At 33.1% G+C, this 13446-nt stretch overlaps 1 protein-coding gene across 1 annotated transcript; it reads right to left on the bottom strand.

Annotated features, from left to right (window-relative positions):
• Positions 1-1034: 1034 nt before the first annotated feature.
• On the bottom strand, positions 1035-12497 carry LOC130802738 (agamous-like MADS-box protein AGL27). Its single transcript, XM_057666787.1, has 7 exons — positions 11965-12497; positions 4112-4190; positions 3746-3810; positions 3562-3661; positions 1835-1876; positions 1521-1562; positions 1035-1437 (listed from the first exon to the last, which is right to left on the bottom strand). The coding sequence occupies exons 1-7, from the start codon at positions 12165-12167 to the stop codon at positions 1324-1326; spliced, it is 645 nt and encodes a 214-aa protein (XP_057522770.1). The 5' UTR covers positions 12168-12497; the 3' UTR covers positions 1035-1323.
• Positions 12498-13446: the final 949 nt, after the last annotated feature.

Below are 13446 nucleotides of genomic sequence, written 5' to 3'. Positions count from 1 at the left end.
AATATGGGCCAACCCATTCAGAAACTGCCGGTCATGAAACTGTTGTTCTTAAAACTATCCAAAACCATACTGAAATTGCCGATCCAGAAAATGCCCATAACCAGTCTGAAGCTGCTGATCTTGATGCCGCCCAGAAGCTTGCTGGAGTTGCCTATCCGAAAAATGGCAACGACCGATCAGAGTTTTCATGTCTTGATTCAGCCCAGAATTCGTTTGACTTTTGTCCGAACCCATTGAATTTGTACCTAACCCGTCTGAGATTTGTTGATACCCGGCTGAAGTTGTCCAGTACCCGGCTGAATTTGGCCATTACCCGTCTGAATTTCCCAGTACCCATCGGAAGTTGTCGGTCATTTGTTTGCCCAATTAAAGATTCATTAGTGAAAGAATCTTGATTACCTTTTGCCATTGCCAAAGACTTAATTTATGTAGTTATTACAGCCATGGCCGATCGTAATTCATCAAACTTGGCATCTTGGGTCGCTCGATCCTTAACCCGAGAACTTTCTTGAATTGTGGAAAAATTCCGAAGACCGTCTTCCACTCCTTGTATATTCTACTAAATGTCGTGCAAATTAGATTCCACTGCATCCAAACGATTTGCTTGAGTCGGGGCCATGATCACCCAGGAAAGCCAATTTGATACCAATATTAAAAACACTAAACACACTTCCGTATACCATTTATCAACCAAAACATCTGAACATGCATAATACATGAAATACTTACACCATAGCCAGAGGTAAGAAAGAGCAACTTTTATATCTAATTGTGTTAGGGTTTTTATGACTATGAGGTTTAGAGTTCAAACATTTTCCTTTTATTTAGTTTCGCCAGTAGTTTACATATAGAAAACTGCAACCATCAATAAACCATCAAAAATATAATGAGTAAAATCCATAATATTGTGTATAAAACAACAAACATTGACAACGTTTCAACTAAAGAAAATAAAAACCACCAAATCACTCTATATCTAATAACTTGCTTCATTCGATAGATTGGTGTTAGCATTCTTGAAAAGAAGACCAATATAACGGACCAAGTAGATCAAATCTATCATTTGTTAAATTTTAATACTGATTTATTACACGCAATGAATCAACTTTGCTTGTAGCTAGCTAGCACTGGTATACTAATATGTTAAGTACAATAGTGGCCAATCATGAACAACACATAAATTAGATAAAATAGTAAATAGTAAATAGTAAATAGTAAATAGTAATTGGACAAACATGATTATTGAAGCTAAACATCCCAGAATTGCCTTCTCAGCGGAGCCACACGCGTCCTTAATAATTGTTACGAGTTATCAATTATCGGTTACCACAACAGAGGGAGTGTGTTCATTGGATGAGGGCATCCCATACCCATATACGCATCCAAATTATAGTTTACATTGTTTGCTCTCGTAGTTACCTCGTTTAAATTTGCAATCTGCAATCCACACATCATATGTTATCAAATTAATCAATTTTAGGAAAAGGTGATCCATTTGAGTCTTATTGTAGAGTATCTACCTTATCCTTCAACAGTTGATTCTCTTGTTTTAGTGATTTCTCCTGTAAAAACATATCATGATTGCAAATTTAGTCATGGATGTTGGAATGATTACACTTATTGGTTAGCACCAACAAACAAGTAATTGAACCAACCTAGTAAAATAAAACACAATATATACAATAGACCTTACACTACATACAAATAAAATGTCTCTAGACCAATAAACTATTGTAATAAGCCGAACGCCATAAAAATATAAAAAATATCTACGGAATTCAATGAGTGCAACACAATACATGTAGACGTCATTAATATGGAAGGAGCAAAACACCTGTTCATGGAGCGTCGCAAGATGTTCCAACATAATTTGAGTCTGTTAAGAAAAAAAAGAAAAAAAATATATAATTTCCGATCATTTGAAACCACAAGAAAGATTAGAATACATAAAAAGTTCTAAACAAAGAAAAGGTACAATAAGAGAAACATACAGGTTTTAGTGTCAATTACTTCATAAGAAGCAATAAAACGCCACCCTTCTCGTATTATAAAGCTTTAAGAAATATTTAACAATTGTCGGAATGATTCAAAAATATCAATTAGATAGTGATCACATTAGTTTGATTTTAGGAATGGTTTGAAGAGTATGAAAAAAAAAAAAAATTCCCTTTTCATGCTTTTTGTTAGTTACTCTTTTCTTTATTTCAGTTGAACATTATATTCTAATTTTGGTAGAGTAATGACAATATTAGTGAGTATACATTTGTCTTTACTCTCAATAATGACTGCTTCAATGTATCAATAACAAGCACAAAATTTTAATGACTATGTTGTTCATTTTGTTTTATGTCCTATGTTATGGAAAGATGTGCCTTATGTGCACTAATATATTAAACGTGATTTTTGATTTAAATTTCGTATGATCACTTTGGGGGTGCTCTAGTGGGCAAATTGTTGTAAACAATCAAATTTTCATAGTTTAGTGTGGTCATTAAATGTTGTGCACTTCTTATTTATGTGAAGTTGCACATAACGTTTGCTAACAAGAAACAATCGAAAAGTACCTCATTATTAGTTTTACCATTTACAAGTCTACCTTAGTCACAATGTACCCTAAACACAGTACTCTAGGATTCATGAATACACATTTCTCACGCTTCTTAGATAACTTTATTTCTCTTCATTTTTCAAACAATCTCCTCAAATGTACTACAAGATCTACATTGATGGCATGCTCATTGCCTCCAATTCAAGGAAGGCCCTTGGGCAAGTCATCAGGAAACACATCTTTGTACTCTTCCAATAACTCATTCAGGGATGATGAGTTATTACAAAAAGTACCTTTTGTATCTTTGGTCCTTACAACCAAAGCATACCCTCCAACATTCTCTTTCACTATTTTTTCAAATTCATTACAAGTTACACGATAGTTGCTTTTTTCTTTTTTGTTTTTTGCAACTTTAGGGGGTAAGAGAATTAATTGAACTTTTCTACCATCCATAGTGGTTACAATATATTCGTAACTTTTTCTCTATGCTCAGAATTGTGGTCAAACTGCGAAGGTCTCCCAAGCAACAAGTGACAAGCATTCATGGGTAGTATATCACACCATCTTTCATCTGCAAAGCCTCCAATAGAACACCTAATATTTCATACTTTCCTTTTGGATGTTTATGTTTTGTTCATAATAATGGAGAAATCTTGGAAATTTTGACTCTCGCAATGATGAAGTAATATTTTTAAACTATTCTCAAAATAGTAAAGGTGATAAGCTCAAATAAAAAAATTAAAAAAAAATTGATCTCCAGCGTCTGTTTTTGTTTAGTTTAAAGTTTGTCTAACCAGCTCATGCCAACCAGTGCATTTCCGTAAGCCTATGATCTAATTTTATTCCCTTCGATATACCAACCTAAACACACAACCAAGAAAAAAAACATAAACATAATTTCAGATTTGCACACCAAACATTGTTGTTGACTCTTGAGGGAGTGGATTTGCATTACACTGAATAAACAAAAATTAAATTTAGTCAAAACTCAAAAGAAAGGCTTTAAAATTGACCTTTTGGTTTCTAGTATGTACAAGGACATCATTTACTTCCTTCTCCAGCTTAGAGAACTCATCAAGACTAAGATTTTTCATGTCAGGGCCTTCTATGTACCTGCAAGTTGTTTCAAGATTTACGGAACTTATGATTTACTTATCTTTCAAATTAAAGAAAATACAGATTTGGGATTTACCGTACCTTTTAAATATCTTTAATAGCTCATCACACGTTTGGACTTGTGCATTATTTGAACAGGTGTTCGGCTGTCAAAAGTAAAGAAAGTTTTATCTTCGGTAGAAGAAATGAAAACGGACTATGAAGATTGAAATGTAATCATTTTAATGTAAACATAAAACACTATCAGCCTGAGCCTCCACAAAGGAGTTAATTTCATCAGTTGCAACATACACATGTTTGACACTCTGATTTGAAATGCAAAGACCTGTCTGTGGAAGACAGTCCACAAAAAGAATATTGATACGTTGAATTAGTTTGTAAACCCATGATATCATATGTACCTTGGTAAAAATTAAGTGTACATAGAATAGACAAGATTCATTTTACCTCCCTTTCTTCCACGTTTGTTATAGTTCCTTCATCTGCTGGGGTGGAATCCTGATAGCGCTTGAGAATCTGAGACAAACTACAATAGCAAAACTACGTCTTAAACAGAGTTTGAAAGTTTAATACTCAACGAATGAACATCCTTAACACAACGATTGAAATTAATAGTGTAAATGATGTTATATTAGAAATCAAACAATGTATTTCAATCTCTAATATCACCAAAATCAAGTGTGTGAAGTCTTGTGATGAACAAATTACACTATCAATGAAAAAAATGTTTGTAGGAGAAAATAATGCAATAAAAATGACAAAAAGATTTAACGAGGTTCACCCAATTTAGGCTATGTCCTCCGGTGTGTAGTATCTCACTTATATTATTACAAAGGAGTTCAAAGAACTCTCAAATTGGAGAATTATAATAGAGAAGAGATTAGGCTAGTATTTGCCTTAGGGTGTATTTTTGTGGATATATTTTTTTGATGAGCATTATAAGCTCACTATTTATAAGGGTTAAGCACTTAAATGTAATACATTAATATTTACGCTTTAAAAGACATAAGAGTTACTAGTATCCAAGGAATAACGCATCAGAAAAGAGCATCCAAAGCCACTGATCATCCTGCTCGATCGAACCATCACAGTGCTCGTTCGAGCAGGGCCTTCTGCCAGCCTCTATCTGCAGCACAACAAGGTGCTCGTTCAAGCAGTCAGCTCGCTCGTTCAAGCACTTTTTCCCAAACCATTCTATTTAGCTTCTACTTTAGTGCCTCGTTCAAAGCCATGTGTAGTTTCAGAGTGCCTTGTTCGAGCATACTACTGCTGACCCAACTCTTGCACTTCATCATTAAGTTTATTGAATATAAACTTTATAGGATTCCACATAATTTATTTAACCTTCATTGCTCACATAATTTAAGCACCACTTTAAGACATACTTGAACACTCATTATAACTCCTTTATAGGATTCCATCTCTATGCAACCACACTAATGCATAGAATTTATTTGGTGCACTCAAGTCACCATTTAACACTAACAATCTCCACCTTGACTTGAGTTCATCCAAGTCAAAGCATGCTCTTAATTCACTCCTACATAATATAACAACATACACAACTACAAACTCAAAAGAAAAACAAAACAAAAATAACACATGTGCACAAGGGCTCACAAAAGAGTATGAAATTTAATTACCAATCAAGTCCATACATCCCATGGACTCATTGGAGTATGTTGAAATTATTCTCGATGTTTCATTACTTTTAGAAGTAACATCATTATCTTCATTATCATCATACTTAGTTGAAGTAGTGGACACACAAGTCGAACTAATTAAGGTTGAACTCACAAGCTTATACAAGCCATCATCAATGGATCCTTTTATGAACAATTTAGGGCCCTTGCCAACCATCAAAACTCCACCTTCACCAATGCATCTAAAACCTTCTTTATCCAAAATACCAAGGGAAATTAAGTGTCTATTCACACCTGGAACATGAAGGACTCCGGTCAATATTCTCACAACATCGTCAAACATGATAAATTTAACATCTCCAACACCAACTATCAAACAACTAGCCTTATTGCCCATAGTGAATTTTCTTCCATCAAGTTTTTGATAAGTTGAGAAGAAACAAGAGTTAAAAGTCATGTGTCTCGAACATCCTAAATCCAAAATCCAAGAATCACCACCCTTATACTCACTACTAACAACAAGAGCACCAACATCATAATCCTCACTTTCAACATAGCTAGCTTCGGCGGAGATAGCTTCCGTGGACTTGCTTTCATCGGATTGTTTGGCTTTTAATTTCCAACAATCTTTCTTAAGGTAGTCTTTCTTCTTACAAAAGTTGCACGTCATGCCCCTTTTCTTCCTACTTGACTCCTTAACAAACAAAGCATCATTTGAATCTTTGGACTCCTTTTGAGCAAATTAAGAATCAATAAGGTCCTTTTGAGTCAAGGTCTTCTAACATCCTTGCTACTCAATGTGTCTCTTCCATATAATAAGGTTTCCCTAAAATGCTTATATGAAGGCGGTAGTGAAACCAACAATAGAATAGCCAAATCCTCATCATCCACTTTTACATCAATATTTTGCAAATCCATAATTATTGAGTAAAATTCATCAAGGTGCGGTTTCATCGGCTTTCCTTCTTGCAATCGGAGATTATACAAACGACTCTTTAATAAAAGCCGATTGGTAACACTCTTTTCCATATAGAGTGATTTCAACTTTTGAAATGCCTTTTGAACTTTCCTCCTTTACGACTTCTCTCAAAACATCATTAGAGAGACAAAAATGTATGGCGGATAGAGCCTTCGCATCCATTTTTTCCATTTTGCCTCACTCATGCCTTCGAGTTTCTTCTCTTCACCATCTAGTGCTTTATGCACTCCATTTTGTATCAAAATTGCTTTCATTTTGACTTGTTATAAGCCAAAATTCACGCTCTTATCAAACTTCTCAATATCAAGTTTCATTGTAGCCATGCTGCACCAATATGACCTCTAAATGACGATAATAAAGACTTGGCTTTGATACCAATTGAAAATGACTTTTTATTATAGATCAAACAATGTGTTTCATTCTCCAATATCACCAAGATCGAGTGTACGTAGTATTGTGATGAACAAATTACACTATCAATGAAAGCAATGTTTGTAGGAGAAAATAATGCAAAAAAAATGACACAAAGATTTAACGAGGTTCACCCAATTTGGGCCACGTCCTCCAGTGTGTAGTATCTCACTTATATTATCACAAAGGAGTTCAAAGAACTCTCAGATTAGAGAATTACAATAGAGAAGAGATTAGGCTAGTGTTTGGCTTATGGTGTATTTTTATGGATATATTTATTTTGATGTGCTTTATAAGCTCACTATTTATAAGGGTTAAGCACTTAAATGTAATACATTAATATTTAAGCTTTAAAAGTCATAACAGTTACTAGTATCCAAGGAACAACGCATCAAAAAAGAGCATCCTAGGCCACTGATCATCCTGCTCGTTCGAGCCATCACAGTGCTCGTTCGAGCAGGGCCTTCTGCCAGCCTCTGTCTGAAGCATAGCAAGGTGCTCGTTCAAGCAGTCAGCTCGCTCGTTCAAGCACTTCTTTCCAAACCATTTTGTTTAGCTTCTGTTTTAGTGCCTCGTTCAACGCCATGTATAGTTTTAGAGTGCATTGTTCTAGCATACTACTGATGACCCAACTCTTGCACTTCATCATTAAGTTTATTGAATACAAACTTAATTCACACCATTACTTACATCATCAATGCTAACCTTCATTGCCTCCATTACTATTATGCATTAACACACATAATTTAAGCACCACTTTAAGACATAGTTGAACACCCATCATAACTCCTTCATAGGATTCCATCTCTATGAAACCACACTAATGCATAGAATTTATTTGGTGCACTCAAGTCACCATTTAACACTAACAAATAGGATATTACGCGACTGAACAAACCAATGTAAACTATTTTACTCATTATATCCTTGAATTCTATAACATCTAAATTCCTTTGTTATTCTCGAATACATCCCTTAATGTAGGTATCACTTTACTGTGTAATTTACTGTGTAATTACACACACATCCATCTAAATAGATCCATCATCTTCGTTAGCCATTCATATATTTACTGTGTAATTTCCTAGATGTCTAATATGGAATTGATTGCAACATATCCTCGTCAATCATCTAAACCACCTAAGCCAGAGACCTTCTGATGCATTTTTGCTATGAGCTTTGTTTTGGGGACATGTAATGGTCTTTTGTGAGATTTCTTTTACTGATATTGTGTACTATATAAAAGCCTAAAAATTATATTAGGTTAAGGGTAGTGTTTATTACAATGAGAAAAATCGATGAGAATTTCTTTTGTATGAGCATGTAAACTCCATTAAAGGAGCCAAGTTTGAGCTTTAGGAAGAGAGTTCATTGATTAAGAGTGATATTTCATTAATTTAGGGGGTGCAGTGTCCAAGGAAGAAAGCATTATACAGGCTTTATATTCTCTCTAAGAAAGAATAAGCATATCAAAGGTTCCTTGGAACCGGAACCGGCCGGGTGAACTGGCCTAGCGGTTCTTTGGAACCGTCCGAAAAAGAGCCATTAACTAGCCGTTGTGATTTTTACTATAAATACACATTACTTTCAATCATTTTCATTCAAAACTCATCTCTTCTCTTATTCTCTCTACTTACTCTCTTTACTTAATTACTTAATTACGCAATTATTCTCTTAATTACATAATTAGTCTTTTAATTATTTTTAAATTTAGTTAATTACATAATTAGTCTATTAATTATTTATTTAATTCTTCATTCCATTATTATTTCAATATTATCATGTCTTCTTTTTTGAAAAAAGCCTCTAAAAAAGTTACTAAAGTAGCAAAATCATTGGGAGGTTCTTCAAATTGATTAATTTTATAATTTTATTCTTCAAATTGATTAATTTTATAATTTTATTCTTCAAATTGATTAAATTTTAAATTATTATTTATTTATATATTGTGGTATTTGAGTATGTCATTACATTTAAATTTAGATGAAGATGAACAAGTAAGACAACCTTCTCCGGAAATGCCACCACCTAGTGGTAGAGCTGTTTCACATGTGTGGTCATACTTTACAAAAGAACCAGCTGACAATCCAGATGTTTTCTTATGCACTTGTCAAATTTGTGAAAGTCAAGGAGCAAATCCCTTAGTTTCATACAATTTCAACAGAGGTAAATACTTTTTAAGTTTTTTATACATACATGATATTCATCTTTTATAAATCAAGAATGTATAAAAATTCATTTATTATGTTTTGTGAATACGTGTTAGGTGATGGTACGGGATCTTTTAACAAACATTTGGCAAAGAAGCATGGAATCACAAAAGAAAATCATGCAGCAAGCGGTAGCGGGACCACAAGTGGAAGCCGACAGTAGGACATTCTCAGCGGAGTTATGCCTTTTAAATATAATCGTAATGATATGATTGATGAATTTTCTAAATATGTAATTTGTAATGAATTACCATTTAATCATGGTGAAAGTAGGGCATACGAGCATTACACTAGAAAAACTTTGCAACCACAATATAGAGCAATCACTAGGAACACTCTTAAATGACGCACAATTAAATTATATGAATCAATGCGCTATGTTTAAATCTTTTGATGGTAGGGTTAGCATAACAACTGATATTTGGTCTGCTCCCCCACATTTAGAAGCTTATATGTGTGTAACAGCACATTGGATAGATCAAAATTGGATTATTCAAAAAAGAATAATTGCTTTTGAGGTAATACTCGAAAGACATATGGGTGAAAACATAAAATACAGATTAATAGAGATATGTAAAGAATGAAACTTATTAGATAAGATAATTTGTTGTTCTATCGATAATGCAACCGCCAACATTAAATGCATCAAACTTTTGTATAACCAACCTGCATTTAATTTATCCTTGGGGGTAAATTATTACACGTACGTTGTTGTGCTCATATAGTAAAATTATCTTGCCAAGTAGGTATAAAACAATTAAGTGATTTATTAGACACCATTAGAGACATAGTGAAGTGGCTTAGAGTTGGACAGGTAAAGAAAAGATATAAGCAATTACGTGACCATTATCAACTAAAAAAGTGTATTGGTCATTAGATACTCCTACACGTTGGGGCTCAACCAAAAATTTATTAAAAAAAGCGATTGCTTATCGTCCAGTTATAACACAACTTTATAGTGAGTGTACAGATAGCTATATAAGTGATGGCACATGGAAACTAGCTATATGCGTACAGAAAATATTAGAAGCGTATGACCACGCAACTAAGATTTTGTCATATGTGTACGAACCAAACGTCCACTTAGTAATAAGTGAATGTATTACTATTTTTTATGATCTTCTTAAACATTCGCATGATGATGCTAACACATATTTAAAGCCGATTCTTGTAGACATGATGGACAAGTGGAAGACATATTTTACTGATTTCACTTTTATTTATGGAATTGCGATAATTTTAGACCCATGTCTTAAAATAGAAGTCCTTACTAAAGTAATTGAATTTTACTACCAATCATTAGATCGCCCACCTAGTGATGTACATAATTTTGTTGGAACTTGTAAAAAACTTTTAGCAGAACTTTATGATTACTATGCTAGTGTATATAACCCAAGTCGCGATACATCTAGGCGTGCTAGCGTCTCGGCACGTTCCACTTATTATAATTCCGTAATAGCTAACATAATAAGCCAAGATGATAGGTTTGTAGGATCATATTTAGAATTAGATAATTATCTTAAACATCACTTTGAAATTGATCAAGGTAGCTATAATATTTTAGAATGGTGAAAAGAAAAATATATAAAATTTCCCATATTATCGAGAATTGCAACGGCTATCCTTGCAATTCCTGCTTCTACAATTGCGTCGGAGTCTGCTTTTAGTGTAGGTAGAAGAGTTTTAGACGAAAAGAAATCTCGTCTTGCTCCACATAGTATTCATATATGTGTTTGCAAGAAAGATTGAGATCAAGCGGAGCTTCGAACACAAGGACTAAAGAACGATGATGATCCATGGATGATGATGGATACATCTACATCATCTTCAGGAGGAGAGTCAGCGGAAACATCTAACCAACCAGATGATGATGACGAAGACGAATAGGATCAATCGGATGACAATCAATCAACATTCAACAACTATAAATAAAAGGTATGCCAAAGAACTACGTGGGCTTTGATTCCTTCGGGATACGTAGGCAGTTTAATATTCCTTCGGGTACTAGATTTAAGTCCATTTTCTCCCTCTTTTTTTTATTAATCATCTTTATCGTTTCTTATTAATTTATTTTCTTCATTCTTTTTAGTAAATATTTTAATAACGATGACAAGCAATGAATTTCACTAATAATCAAGTAATCATCAAAGGTACGTCCGCATTATTATAGTATTTTTATATTATATTTAAAGGAAAAATAAAAATGGAACCGATGGTCCGACCCGCCCGACCCACGAGTTGGAACCGCCTCATGAATCGCCAAGGAACCATTCGAATCAGGTTCCAAATGAAACCGGAACCGGGTGGAACCGGAACGGAACCGGCCCAACCCGGACCGTGGCCATCACTAATTGTAATGAAGTAAATAATCAAATGTATACCATCAGATTTGATTGCACGTGTTTTAAGTAATAAACTTCTATAAATTTTGGAACACCATACAACTATAATTATTTTGGAACATGTAGACGTAATTCCGAAATTTTTTTTTTCCGAAGCTTAAATACTCCTATGTTTCACTCGAAAATGTAGAGATTCTACTTACTAATCTTCAAACGGAAAGTTTCTGAGAAATTAGGTCGTGTAGTTCTAATCTTCTAAACACGGTTAAACACCCTTTACTTTTTCCACTATTCTAATAAAATGGAAATTTTTTAAAAATAAAAAATATTATAAAAAGAGATAGAAAAGTGACAAGCTACAATATACAACAGGAGTACAGGTAGTTGATTTACTTGTTTTAGATGAATAGAAGATATTCCATGTCAATAAAGACACGTTTTGATTATAAAAAATTGAAAACAAGGTTAGAAAAAGACAATTATTGTATTTGAAAAACACTCCATTCACCAAAAGATGAAACTTCAAACCAGCTTTTGCAGTTAGTTTAGTGTTCTTATACCAACTGTCATACTCAAGTAGTGAAATTTCATATGTTGTAGAATAAAAAACAACAACTGATAATACTAACAAATCTATTATTGACGATCTCTTAAAGGAAATAGGATCGGAGTATTAAGAAGCAAAACATAAATCAGAAAAGAGGGGCAAACAAACCTTAAAGAAGATGAAGAAGAAGAGGCACTAAATAAATCGTAGAGACGACCATGATTGGAGAAAACAAGAAGTGCAACATCAACATCACAAAGAACAGATAATTCACGAGCTTTTTTCATAAGTCCACATCGTCGTTTAGAAAAAGTAACTTGACGACTGCTCTTATCTTCAATTTTCTTCATCTCAATTTTCCTTCTTCCCATATTTGTTTTTTTTTTTTTTTTCTCCCTCTAAGAACTAATCTCTTCTGCTCTGTTTAGTATTCTGCAGCAGTAGCAGTGGATTGAAATTCAATGGATTCTATTTGAATTATGAATAGGTTCGTAGCTTTAAAGTAGAAAAGAAGAGGTGTACTTGTAAGTTGTAACTTGTATGGTATTAGTCCTTTGCCAATAAACCATAACCAAACGAATTTCGCAGCATTCTATTGGACGACACCATTTCTTTTCCTTTTTTATTTTTATATTTGACATCCAGACAGGATTTGATTTGTTTCAATCGCAGTCACTATTTTTTTCTCTTTCTATTATTAACTCGCTTTGGACTTTTGTGTGGAGTTGGAGTACTAATTTAGTTTTACCTCTCTATCATATACATATACGGATATCTCTCCTCTTTTATTTCTTTTATTTTGCTACCATTTCTAATTAATGTTCAATTTTCAATAGCAAATTTGGCAAAAGAGTACTTCCTACTGAGTAAAATGAAACAAACTAACACTCGTGTTATCATGTATTATTGGTAACAGAACAGTACTTCAAATTTCATACTATTTAAAAACGTTTTCATTATATATTTAGTAAAATGATTCCAACCTTTCAGAAAGAATTAACTATATTTATTAATAAATTTCCAACGCAGAAACAAGCAAATCTTTATTAAAATGCTTTTAGCTGATTTTTTTTTTCGGAATAAGTTCTTTAATTTTCACCACCCCTTAATTTTAAAATTTTAAATTTTTTTCTTTTATGTTTCGACCGCTCTTTAACTTATTTTAAAGTCAAACCAATAATTTTAATTGTTGTCGATGTGAGATTGCAATAGAGTAAAGAGAATAGAAGTATATATGAAATAAATGGTTTAAGACAAGAGTAACATCAAATAAAAGTGGTGAACATAACTTCTAACAAAGACATTTTTAGAATTAAGTCGAGATTTAAAGTACGGTTCAAAAAGTTGTATTGTGTTATTATTCTTTTCATTTTCTAATGTCATGACACTTATATTACTTTATTGCTATTATTAGTTAACAGTTTGTCACGTGCTATTGAAGCACATTTTAGCATTTTCAATCTTTGGACTTTTTAGTATCTATTTTCCACAAGTATAATCACACGGTCGTTTATGACATATTAAAAGTCTATTTAAAAACTAAAAATAAAATCAATTATTTACTACTAAAATTGAATTAAAAGTTTTTTAAAAAATTACTATAAAAAAGCATTTCAGAAACAACATTAATTAAAAAAATATTTATCTTAA

This window comes from Amaranthus tricolor, chromosome 16 (genome assembly GCF_026212465.1).
Source record: "Amaranthus tricolor cultivar Red isolate AtriRed21 chromosome 16, ASM2621246v1, whole genome shotgun sequence".
Classification (NCBI taxonomy): domain Eukaryota; kingdom Viridiplantae; phylum Streptophyta; class Magnoliopsida; order Caryophyllales; family Amaranthaceae; genus Amaranthus; species Amaranthus tricolor.
Note: the sequence above shows the minus strand (reverse complement) of the source record. Positions and strands in the feature narration are given on the sequence as shown.